General features: G+C 33.1%; 1 protein-coding gene across 2 annotated transcripts; it reads left to right on the top strand.

The window, feature by feature from the left end:
* The first annotated feature begins 3,714 nt into the window (after positions 1-3,714).
* On the top strand, positions 3,715-11,412 carry LOC106791885 (protein turtle). Of its 2 annotated transcripts, none has more exons than XM_014757886.1 (12): positions 3,715-4,333; positions 4,787-4,929; positions 6,791-7,019; positions 8,390-8,526; positions 8,712-8,856; positions 8,932-9,206; positions 9,607-9,741; positions 9,831-10,090; positions 10,158-10,333; positions 10,420-10,464; positions 10,545-10,727; positions 10,794-11,412. In XM_014757886.1, exons 1-12 carry the CDS (start codon positions 4,276-4,278, stop codon positions 11,018-11,020), a joined length of 2,013 nt encoding a protein of 670 aa, XP_014613372.1. In that variant the 5' UTR covers positions 3,715-4,275; the 3' UTR covers positions 11,021-11,412. The 2 variants fall into 2 exon arrangements, with proteins under 2 accessions (XP_014613372.1, XP_014613362.1); XM_014757876.1 differs by having other exon boundaries at positions 3,716-4,333; positions 8,360-8,526.
* Positions 11,413-12,850: the final 1,438 nt, after the last annotated feature.

Genomic DNA, 12,850 nt, shown 5'->3' with positions numbered 1-12,850 from the left:
CTTTTCTTCGCTTTAAATTGCGAAAAAAATCAGCACCTTTCATCGTCGTCGTCATCTTCGTCCTCGTCGTCGTCGTCGTCGTTGCCGTCATCTTCGTCGTCGTCGTCGTCGTCATCATCGTCGTCATCGTCGTCTTGTTCATACCCGTTTTGTCTTCTTTTACTTATTTCTTTCTTTTAATTTTATCGCGATGAGACACACTATAACGAGATAAAATTGAAATCATATATATATATATATATATATATATACACAAAATATGATAAAAGAAAGAAGATAATATAACGAAGAAGAAGAAGAAAAAAAGAAAAATTAATTACGAAACAATAAGAGGCAAGCGATTAATCTCCTTGTTCACATACAACAAACCTTGTTTTGATTCGATCGATCTATGCTTTCTCGCGAACTCCCCGAGAACTCCAAGACGTACTAACTTAGAACAAATTGTAGACAATTTATTATTAAATAAAATGACAAAATAAAGCGACATTTGAAACGAAAGCGAAATTACGCAAGACGATCTGTGTGATATTACAAACCCCCTTTATATATTTTATTCGTTTTATTATATTTATTATCTTACGACAATCGCGTGGCAAGTGAAAATAAAAGATTCATTATTAATTATGAAAAAAAAAAATAGTAGGTAAGAGAGAAATGGCACGTAAAAATATACATCAACAGTATCATAATTTATTTTTTCAAATCAAATATTGCTGAAGTATTTGCATTAATGTACACGTATCTATTCAATCATCAAATTCGTTCGTATTAAATTCATTCGTTAAATCAATAAAACGTAATAAATTTTTAACAATGTTTTTTTTTTGTTTTTTTTTTCAATCAAAACATTTTGATATTCAGAATACCGAGCGTATTTAAGAATCGTCTTAGAATATAATCCATTGGCCAAGGTAATAAGATCAATGTCAATATAAGAATCGTGTCAGTCTGCCGACTGAGAAGATATATTTTTATAGGATGATCTGAGAATTGCAGAATCTCAGTACGATAAGGTACTTGGAAAAAGAACGTGCAAGGCGTCTATGACACTGATTACCGAGAATTACTGCAATTTCCTTGATTTTCTTCTATGTGAACAAAACGCGAACGTTTCGGAAAGTAGAGCGTGCCGTTAATCGTCAGACTTGCGAAAGATCTTCGATTATTGTTGGAAAAAAAGAGGACAAAAAATGTTGGAGTAATATTTTTCGTAATATTTTGAAGTATTTACACGAAATTTCTTCATTACTTTTCTTTCCTTTTATTATATTTAATATTGAGAAGTGAAAAAAAAAAACAATGTATATCCCTTTTTCTAAATGATTATATCCTTTATCAAGGATACGGATCCTTAGTTGTCTTAAATGATTAACTAATGTTTCGGACAATCTCATGTGACTAATGCACATACGAAATCTAGCCTGACACGTTGTAGGCATTAATCATGATTAGAAGAAGACGTGGCTATGTGTATATGTGTCATCAACTTGTGTCAGACATAACAAATGTTCGCGAGAATAACATCGGGTTGCTTGAAAAATACTTAATCCGACATATAATTGATCAAATTTACACTTCCCTTGGTAAAGTAACAGAAGATTAAATCCGACAGGTGAATAGCGTAGAGCAAGATGATTATTATTACTAAAGAAAATGTAAATAGATCTCTTACATGGATTATCACGAATTTACATAAAAACATTTCGAAAATCGAATAACGTTTAATAACGTTTTTAATAACGTTAAGATTGGTTCAATGGTAGGTGGGCCAGGAACAGGTTGGTTTTCTCCTCTCGTTCGACGATGAAATAATGCGGCCGGTGTCATTATGCACGCATTTATTTCCACTGTCCCGTGCACATCCAATCCTGGATCGTGATCCATGCGAATGGATTCATTATCTTCAACAACGTGACAAGGCTGTGGGCAGTCTACTAATGCGGCAAGGGACGGATATGACGTAATCTGAGGTCACCCACGCAAGTGGCGCGCGCGATACTCCAGAAAGCGCAGGCGTTTGCACGCGCGTTAAATCGAAATAGTAATCATTCGCATTCGATATTAGTTTCAAGTCGCATACTCGTATATTTAATCATAATGATTTTCATCAATATTCTTCAATCGGCAAAACATTCGAACCCCTTTCGACAGGAAAATGCTCGTTTATAATAAAAGATAACTGCGCAATCATTTCCTCACGTGAGAATTGCAAACAGGTCTATAACATAACCTGAACTTAATTAAATCATTGATATTAAAACAACATTTTTGGAAGAAAATTTTCATCAGGAAATGAATTATTTTGTAATCTTTCGTCATAACTACGTCAAGTATTGGGGTACTCAAGTTCGTTAAAGAAGAATATATGCATCCTATCGACCCGCTTAATACAATTTGATCTAAACTAAGCGTGGGCGAATAATCAATGCGGTAGTTCAATTTGCTCGGTACAACTTTATGTCAGCAACACTATCGCATAGAAACAAGTGCACGAGTACGAATGATTTATTTAGAAATAAATATTTTAATATTATTTCGATAGAAAATTCACTTTTAGACAAGATTTTGTTTTCTATTACAATTTTTTATTTCTTATTAAAATGTATTTACTTTAAATAAATAAAATGGATACCTTTTAAAAGTTTGGACTATATTTCAATTATTATGTTGTTATACGCAAACTAACAAATAAATTAATATTTCTTATCGAAATGTGTCAACGAGTCTCTCGAATAATTTAATACATTGTTATCGATTATTGCGTAAAATATAAGTTTTGTTTAAAAATAATCTTTTTTATTCGATAATAATGATAAAACATTCTCAATAGTAATTATAAATAAAACATGATATATATAATATTAAATAATATTTCATATATTTATCACACACATGAAAAAAATGTTGAAAGAATTCTCGATCTTTGATCTTCGTTGACTTTGAAACAGATTAGGAATCTTATCAATACATTACCACCTTTTTCTATACCACCATTCAAAAACTTAAGAAGATCTTCTCCACTGAAAAGCCAAACGTAGACTTAAGGATCAGAGGCTTGCTGAATGCTTATTTCGTTCTTCCGTTCGATTTGAAAGAGCACGCGTTCGTTACTCGAACAAATGCATTTTATAAGACGCGATAAGATCAAAGGGAGAGTTAGCATAACTTCATGAATAAGATTCATCTGGTGTGGTGTGGTGTTCGTTTTTGAAATTATTTTTTCAAACAAATAAATACCTTGATAAAGAATTAAATTAAATAAACCGAATCTAAGGAAAAAACACAAAAGCTATCCCACAAAATTAATATTAATACATCGAATGTAGAATTATTATTTTAAAAAGAACAAGAAAAGAACAAATTTGAAATAAATTTGAATCACGATATTTTATTCCTTATTCCAATTTTATTTTTATCCTCAGAAATTTGTTAGAATTTTATTCTTGTTATGATTTGAGCAAAATATACGTGTGCAAAGTAAATGATTGATAGAACGTAACGAGAATGAGTAAAATTAGAATAATTTAATGTGTTGAAACCGAAACAATGTTGGCTTATAGTTATTATTGATACCCCCCTTCCCCCTTCCACACACACCTGGTCTGTATTCCCACTAACGTGTCAAAGTTATCAAAAGTATTTTCCACGAGAATTTAGGCGTAGTCGAACAAACGTAGAATCCCATAGGCTTCCCTTGAGTGTGCAGACTCCTCCTCGCGACACCTCCTCCGGAGGTCCACTCTTTCGTATCCGCTCGGAATAGTACGAGGAATATTCTCGCTGGTAGACGTAGTCCAGTCGTGTTCGCAGACACTCGTACGATCATCAAGCAACCGTTGAGCTCGTCAAACGATTTCTTTGAGAAGAATTAATTCGCGATTAAAATCGATCCAAAAGATCGAGCAGTGCTTTCCGTCACTTTTTGAAAATTTATTGAAAAGTGATGAGGAGGGATATGATCGATTGATATTAAAACTGTGATCGGAGTATCGATAAAACAAGGAAGAAGAAGAAGAAGAAGAAGAAGAAAATAAAAAGTGAAGTAAAATAATAAAAGCTATCGTGAAAGTGTCCTAACGTGTCCTAAGAAATTTTTTTACAGTGATTTTGGGTGATAACGAATGTGTCAATTCTTTTATCGTGCATCGATCATCGTTTTTATTTAGGTATTACGATAATTGCATGTTACCGTAAACAAGGAGTCACTTCGAAGAATATTTGAAAAACGAATCCATGCGTTTGTGAGAGGATAACGTCCCTCGATCTACGAGAATGACCGGCACCCGAAGCTTTCTTCAATGGCTGCCACCTTTGCTCGTCTTTTGCCAAGGTAATTTACCTTGAAATTATTTTTTTCTCTCAATTAATTTTTTATTTATTTTTATGAAAAAAAAAAACATATACACTTACAATTTAATTCTAAATACTACACTGTCAAATTATTTTTATTTAATTTACATTTAACACGTTAATAAATCGTGAAATTGTAATATAAGTTTTTCTTTATACGATTGAATTTATCTTTGATTTAGTCTACTAAAGGAACTTAGTAGTTTTAGAACAATTAGATCATATGAAGAGAAACGAGTATCGGTGATTTCTTCGTTAAGTAGTTAGGGAGAGCTCGTTTACAATTGTCTGATATCAAGTGCCATTACTACTTGCACTAGTTCGTGCGGTAATTCGATTGAAACCGATTGACATGCTGTGAGAACGCGTGTTTCATTTCTTTCATTTTATTTTTAATTTTTTTACACTTTTCTCTTATTATTTATCATTACAGTATTCAACTACGGCTTGATATTGGAGGAAGAAACAGAACCGAATTATTTGACGGCTGCTGTCGGAGAATACGTGGTATTCAATTGTGATCTTGACTTTCCGCACGAGACACCAATCCCGTATATTCTCCAATGGAACCGGGATGTAAGTGTTTAAATGAAATATTTCCGCGTTAGTATAGGTAGTAGAACTCCGTCGTAATTCTACGTTCCCCATCTCTGTATTTTATTCCAATATCATAATACTATTTTTTTCTCAATTTAGATCGAATCAATTGGATATTTACTTTAAACTTTTTGAAAGAACAAAATATATAAAATAGAAAGATAATCTCTTGACATCCCTTTGCTTGAAATTATTCAAATTTAATTATCAACAGTTTTATATAACAATCGTAAAAAAAGATATCGATTCTAGTACGATATGTATGGTAGCGTTATTAAATTCATGTAATAATATTTTCTTCGCTATGCGGTTTGCGGTATGTTCGAGGGATGACTATAACGATGTAACGCATAAACTAGTATTGATGACGGTATGTTTTTTACGATCATATTAAAAAAAACAAAAAGAAGAAAAAAAGAAAAAACAATCGACAATATCGCAAGAAGGTCAATTTCATTAATAAATTAGTTATATTAATAATATTAAAAAGTATCGAAGTAGTGTAGGAACATTTGGTTTAGTAATTCAAGGCAGGGTAGGTTATTCTATTTCTTCGATACAGATAACCAACTTCGATAACGTCGTTGAATCGTCGTGGGAACTTCACTGCCGAGCAAGCTTTGATTTCATCACGTTCGTCGTTATGCAATACGAACTCCGACTTGGTCGAAAATATGGAACGCTTGGCGGTTAAGAAAGACATATTTATACGTCTTGTTATACATCTTGTTGCACGAACTTGTTAGGTAGATAATATTGTTGATCATGTTCTAGTAGACATTATCTAGTACTACGTCATCATTACTTCAAAAATGATCGAAGAACAAACATTGGTAGATCGTTAAAATAAGCAACCTTAATCGAACACGATTGAGACTTGCTGCTGATTTTTCCGGTTCGTCTTTCGTTGACGGACGTTACGTCCTACGCGTCAAGATAAAATGAGAATCGGACAACGGAAACATAGTATGCGTTGTCATATGGCTAGAACATAAAATCAAGTGGAACTTAACCCGATTGGTCCCTGATGCGTATGCAAAACAGGTGCTCTCTTTCTTTCTCTCTTTCTCACTCACTCACTCACTCTCTCTCTCTCTCTCTCTCATTCTATCCTTATAGAAGTAATTGGAGTACGGGACACAAGGCTGCATTATATTTAGTCACTACTAGTCCGCGACACGAGGGGTCCAACCAGTGGGTCACTGTTAACGCATTGTCAAACGATTAGGGACGATTAGCACTGTTTTTACTAGCCTTGTTTCAGTCCTCCTACCCTAAGTCACGTTTAACGCAAATCTTTAGCCTTTTCCGGAACTTGTCTAGACGTACCTTTTTCTTTTTACTTTGATAAAACATATTCAATGTTGAACAAGTCTCGAATATAATCTAATTGGAAACGTAGGATAATATTCCTCTAATTATATTCTCTTTAATAATTAATGAGCATTTCATTCTTAGACACGCGCTACGGTTTTACGAAGAATCGCGTGAGCGTTTTCCTCTGCAAAATGACGGAGGTTGTTAAAGATCATCGTTTTCAATTATTATCCGGTTACACGTTGCAATTTTCGTTTTTCTTCGAAGAAACCGCCTTCTTCTACCTTTTTTTTTTTCTTCTCACTTTGAATACGGTCGAAGAATTTTAAACGACGTAATAGCTAATCGCAAATAACTATCTAAATTCCACGGATGAAATAAAGTCTTTGCAATTTAGGTCGGCTAATAAATTTCAGTTAACCGAGAAAGAAAATAACGCGTACAATGTTAGAAGAATTATTTTCTTCTTGGAATTGTGTTATTAAAATCCCGATCGACTTGGTTGTTATATTATATTTTTCAGGGCCACAGTGTCTTCTCATGGTACGATGGGTCAATGACGTTGGATCCCCGTTATCAAGAACGCATACATTTTCTGAAAGATGCATTATCTCGCGGATACGGTGAGGGTAGCATCAATCTCACCAACATCAGGGAAAGCGATCAGGGGTGGTACGAGTGTCGTGTTATCTTCCCAAACAGGACACCCAATTCAAGAAAAAATGGCACCTGGTTTCATCTTGCCATCGATGGTAAGGACGATACGTTCCTTTCATTTTTATCATAGATAATTATTCGATTTACTTACTAACTCGATTAAATTCGTTCCTCGTTCATTCTATCTCGCTAAAGCTGAAGGATATATTAACCTAAATCGTGGATAAAACGTGTTACTGAACTGAACTAACCGTGAAGACCTAATCGAGGTCAGCCTACTATTTCGTCTCTAACTGATCTACCTAACAAACCAACGCGTGAGCTTTTTACGACCGTTTCATGTTCGTTCCTTTTCCAGTCGTTTGTGCAATGAAACAAAAATAACGTTTTGTTCTTTAGATTTGTTCATTTATATATTATTGGTTCTTGTTGATACAAGCTGATGAAACTAATTCGATTACTTTTTATTCATTTTATTCGTTCAACGGAAACACGAATTTACTATATATATATTTTCGGATAAAATATTTTATATGAAATACAAAATAAAAACATCGTTGTTATATATCTTATCATTTTTAATTTGTTGTTTAATATTTCGTGACAAGTGTAAAATTACTCGCGTTACGAGAGACGACTGTACTAATTAATCCAAGCAGAGTTCTGGTTTCAGCATATTAAATTGTCCACTGGATGACTTGAGAGAGGCTCTGAATTGCTACGTGCGTGGGTTAATCTTCAATTGTTAGTAACGATATAATGTTAACGTGAAATTTTCAGATTTTAGTGGATTTTCTAATGTATCGTATACTGAATTAGATTGGTTGATAATATGGAGTGTAGCAATATCCGTCTCTTCCATTGAAATTGATTTTTTTTATTATTTTACTTGTCAGGCTTAAAACAAGTTAATGGGCTATACTGTGGTAAAAAAAACAAGATATTCATTTGTTAAAATAAAAAAACGAGTCCAACGTGTCGAACAATAATATCGTAGATAAATTATATTGTATTTATTCCAGAACAAGTACAGATTCGTCCGAACAAAAAAAAAAACCACACCTTTTCCCTCGATCTATCGAAACTATCGAACACAATGCATCACAAAGAAGATGATTTTCTCGTTGATCGATTAAATACAATTGCATCCATCTAAAAAGTCTACGTGCATCCGGCTTTTGAGCTCTGGTTAACTCGTGTTAATTTAACAAATGCTAAAATATCAAAAAGAATTTTCTGTGCACGTCCAATCTATAAATAATAATAATAATAATAATAATAATAATACTATTAATTTTTATTTACTGACAAAACGCGTTAACGTGCTTTCGCGAGAGATCGTTGATGATTGATTCAAGCAAAATATAATATTTATAATCCAGCCTACAATTAACAAACCAACACTGGGCAGACCTTGTTAAATCGTTCAATCCAGGTGTGTCGCCGCTTCCGACAAATGTTCCAGGTGAGACCCTCTTCACGACGCCCCCCGTCAACAAATCCGTCATGGAGGGGGAACCAGTTTCTTTCGATTGCATCGTCAAAGATAATTCCTCTACCGTTAATTGGTTCCACGAAGGTATAGAGATCACGCAAGTAAAGGTGAGCTTAAAATATAACGAAAACACACACAAAAATCGTATATAGTTACATAGTTATTCAAAACATATTTAAAATGTTTCTTATTCGATTGAAATTTATACAGAAAATGAATATTAACAGTTTAAGAAAGAGTTAGATGTTCCGACAATTATTTTATTTATAAATTATATTTTGTTAATATAAAGGATCTCGAAAGAAGAGCTTCCATTAAGGAGGACGGAACGTTGGTAATAAGGTCAACTTTAATGAGTGATCTTGGAGAGTACACTTGCGGGGTGACCGGTTGGAATGGGAATCAACAAAATGCCTCGGCCTTTCTCAACGTCCAATGTAATTTCTCTGAACTCTCTTGTCTTAGAGATCTTATTTCATTCTACAATGTGTACTTTTTTTTTGTCATTTTAGATAAGGCAAAGGTCATTTATGCTCCTAGAGAAGTTTATCTTCCTTATGGAAAGCCAGCCCTCTTGGATTGTCATTTTAGGGCTAATCCACCGCTGACGAATCTTCGTTGGGAAAAGGACGGATTCCTCTTCGATCCTTACAATGTTCAAGGTGTCTTTTACAGGAGAAACGGATCTCTTTACTTTAGCAAAGTAGACGAAACGCATTCCGGAAGTTACAGTTGTACTCCATATAATGATTTGGGTACCGATGGACCTAGTCCTCCTATCAATGTTGTTAGTATATTACAACAAACTAATATATTCATTGTAAAAGCTTTTAATTAATCGTAATTAAACTTATGTTTAACTATTAGCAATATATTGAATAAGAGTCATTTAATATTTTCATTCGAGTACGTTGAATCAATTTGGTTACGTGTAAAAGACAACGTGACAACGTTTACTAGAGAGACCATTGACCAATTGACGATCACCGTTAAACGCTCTTTTATTCTCCAATTGTGCATCCCTAGAGTTACAGCACTTCTGGACTTAACAAATGGTCTAACATGCACATCGTCGTTAAATTTAAAACACTTATTTATCTTCAGATGGAAATTTAGATAATTAATAATATAAAAATCTTATCAATAGAATATAATGCAGTTAAAAAATTGTTAACGTCGTTATACAGGTTGTCCAAAGACCACCGGTTTTCACGGTAACGCCCCAACATTTGTACATGAGAAAATTAGGCGAAAGTTTGGAAATTCCGTGCGATGCCAGGGATGGTGATCAGAGTCACCGACCCACGATAGCATGGTACAAAGTCAGTTCAACAAATAAATTCTATTTGAAAGTAATATAACATTGTAATAAGTCAATAATGATTTAGAAAAATATTAATGCAATTTATAGGACGGCTCACCGCTGCCACGTGAAAGAACTATCCTGACAGGTGGTAATTTAACTATCGAAAGAATTCAAGAACAAGATCGAGGATTGTATCAATGTGCAGCTAGCAATGAAGCAGCAACTGTAGTAGCAGATGCAGAATTAATGGTTTTAAATATTCCACCAAGGGCACCTTATAATCTCAGTGCCAATAGTAGCAAAAATGCGGTAACTTTGACGTGGGTGCCAGGTTATGTTAGACCAAAGATGGAATACTCTGTTTGGTAATAAAAAAATTACTTTCTTTAAAAAATATATATATAAAGAAAAATGTTCATTCCTATTTAACAGGTATAGACCAACTGATATGTCTGAATGGCGAACGATGAAAATACTTTCTCGAAAGATCACTGAAGCTACGGTAAATAATTTAAATCCCGGTAGAGAATACGAGTTCATGGTTTTGAGTCAGGACAAGCACGGTGATGGAATGTTTAGTAAAGCGTTACGAGTATTTACCAAACCTAGTACGTATAATATAATATAATTTGGAGAAAATAATCGGGATTATTTAAATAATTAATATAACATTAAATGAATTTAATATATACAGCTGCCATGGATCATAACTCAGCATCAGAATTTCGTAGTCCATTAGGTTTGTAAAAGTATTATAATATAACAATTAGAAACGATATAAAAATCTATTCTCACGTTAAATGTTTCTTTCAAATTCAGAGGAAGAGAGAATGGGTCCACCTCGTAATGTAAGAGTTCAAGCTACCGTAGAGGGTTATCTTGTTACATGGGAAGCACCATCTGAAGGTAGAGGTCAAGTTAGGCTCTATGTCGTAAGATGGTTCCGAGGTCCGGCACAACATTTATATGGAAGAGTTGAAACAACTGACACTTATTATTTAGGTAATAAACATATCAGCGATATCAAATGATCAATTATGAAAAAAATAATGTTTATTTGAATTACAGTGAAAACGTTAGAAGAAGAAAGTCAATATACATTCGAAGTAGCAGCTATGTCCCTGTCAGACGATGAAGCTACAAGCGAACGTATAAGTTTAGAGGTACCAGCATACCGTAGAAATCGGGCTATTTCTATGGGAATCGTTGCTGGTATAGGATTTTTAGCAGCTACTTTGGCAGCTGTCTGGTGGGCTAGAAAAAGATTTTGTCGATCGCCCTCCACCGAGAAATGATAATTTATTAATTTGACGACGTTATTACGCATAGATTTTCGAAGCTGAGTTTTACGCCAGTGTGAACGCGTTTATAATCCAAAAACGCGTGTATTATTAAAATGTATCGAATTGTTTCCTCCGCGCATTTATTGTCTCATCTAATCGTATATTATTGTCGTATTTGTCTCGAATTAGATTTGTTTGGAGAGAAAATATCGGAAGATTCATTTTTTATTTAGTGACATGTTCATCGATTAGACGTCTGTCGTATGTCGTTAAACGATTAAAGATTTATTCACGAATGATAATTAGATTAATCATTGTAATATAATTTTTTCTTCATTTTGATATAGATATCTCTTATTAACAAATAATAATAATAATAATAAAAGCTTAGAGACAAAGCGAAATGTTATCTTATATGATTTTCTCTTGCATTATTAATTATCTTTATAAACATAAAAATGTATCGTCGTAAAAAGCTTTCTTATATTAAATAGCATGTTCTACGATCATTCGATAGAATTATTTCGTTATCGCGTAATGTGTTTTAAAAAACGTGATAGATTTTACTCGTTATCTTTTTTTTTTCTTTTTCGATTATCATACGTTTGAATTATCTCTAGCATTTATTTACGTTTATTAGAAATATTTATGTATTCACGTAGTATCGTTTCATTGACGATTCCTCGATGGATATTTTGTAGATCTGATATAAAATATAAACATCCAATATATTCTTATATTCAGATCTAAATTTTTTCTATTGTAAATAAAATATGAAATTCGTAAAATACTCGGAAAAATGCATTGTCGTTCGAATGTTTATGCAAGGAAGGTTTATTATTATTATTTATATTATCAAATTTGTCGACAGAAAGGATTCGCTTTTTTTTTTTTTGCATAAACGTTTCTCATAAATTTCTTCATTAAATCTAATTTAATATAATTAACGTGAGGCGCGTGACCAATTTCTGAAGCATCGTGGAATCTCTCTGAATCATTTCGACACAAGATCACATCTGGCAATTGGCTGGTGGTAAACGTATTCTTTGTTTCGATAAGATGAAATATTATAGGTTGTCCCATAACATATGAACCTACCTATAACACGTTGTATCATTTTTCGTATCTCGTCGTCGTACTCGGTGATACAGACAAAAATTGTAATGCGACAAATTATCATTCACGATCATCGTCATACTTGGAATAATAATAAAGTCTAACAAAAACTAAAATGAAGAGTATTTTCATGAAATTTCATCAAATCCTTCGCGATACTTTTATTAATAAATACAATTTGAATAAATATAAAATATAATAAACATAGATATATAATATTTGTGTTAATTGGAAAGAAATATCTGTAGTTGTTTTTGTTGTTTTGTTTTCTAAATTTTCTTTTAACAAAGAACATTCGTGCGATTCAAGACATTGTCTTGGCAATTAAACGAGCACTTTCTGCCGATTCAAACGAACACTACGTACCGGCCGATTTATAACGAATAAACGCCCAGTTGTAACTCCCATGGGGATCACTTGAGCAACAAATTTGACAAATGAATTAAATGGATTCCACAACGTTCTCGCGCCATATCGTCTTGTCTTTGAGTTACGATGATTCGTACGATTGTATTGTACATAGTATGACGTTCCTTATTTTTATTTTATTCTAACTATCTTTCAAATTGAATGAGAGTTATGAACTAATATATAATTTTATCATTAATTCGTGATATTAAGTTCATAAATTTGTTTTGGATACATGATAAACTTCGCATTTTTTGCTCCAATTATGTTTCGTAATCTAATCTTCGACTATAAGTCGGAATAAGAAACATTTCATTC

The sequence above is a fragment of the Polistes canadensis genome, unplaced genomic scaffold (assembly GCF_001313835.1).
Source record: "Polistes canadensis isolate GaletaPanama2010 unplaced genomic scaffold, ASM131383v1 scaffold_8, whole genome shotgun sequence".
NCBI classification, from domain to species: Eukaryota; Metazoa; Arthropoda; class Insecta; order Hymenoptera; family Vespidae; genus Polistes; species Polistes canadensis.
The sequence above is the reverse complement of the archived record's forward strand: the minus strand, read 5'-3'. Positions and strand labels throughout refer to the sequence as shown.

Bases quoted from the DNA above. Each gene is read 5' to 3' on its own strand.
- LOC106791885 (XM_014757876.1), top strand. From the start codon at position 4,276: ATGACCGGCACCCGAAGCTTTCTTCAATGGCTGCCACCTTTGCTCGTC. The intron at 8,527-8,711 runs GTGAGCTTAAAA...GTTAATATAAAG, and splicing joins TAGAGATCACGCAAGTAAAG to GATCTCGAAAGAAGAGCTTC. The intron at 8,857-8,931 runs GTAATTTCTCTG...TTGTCATTTTAG, and splicing joins GGCCTTTCTCAACGTCCAAT to ATAAGGCAAAGGTCATTTAT.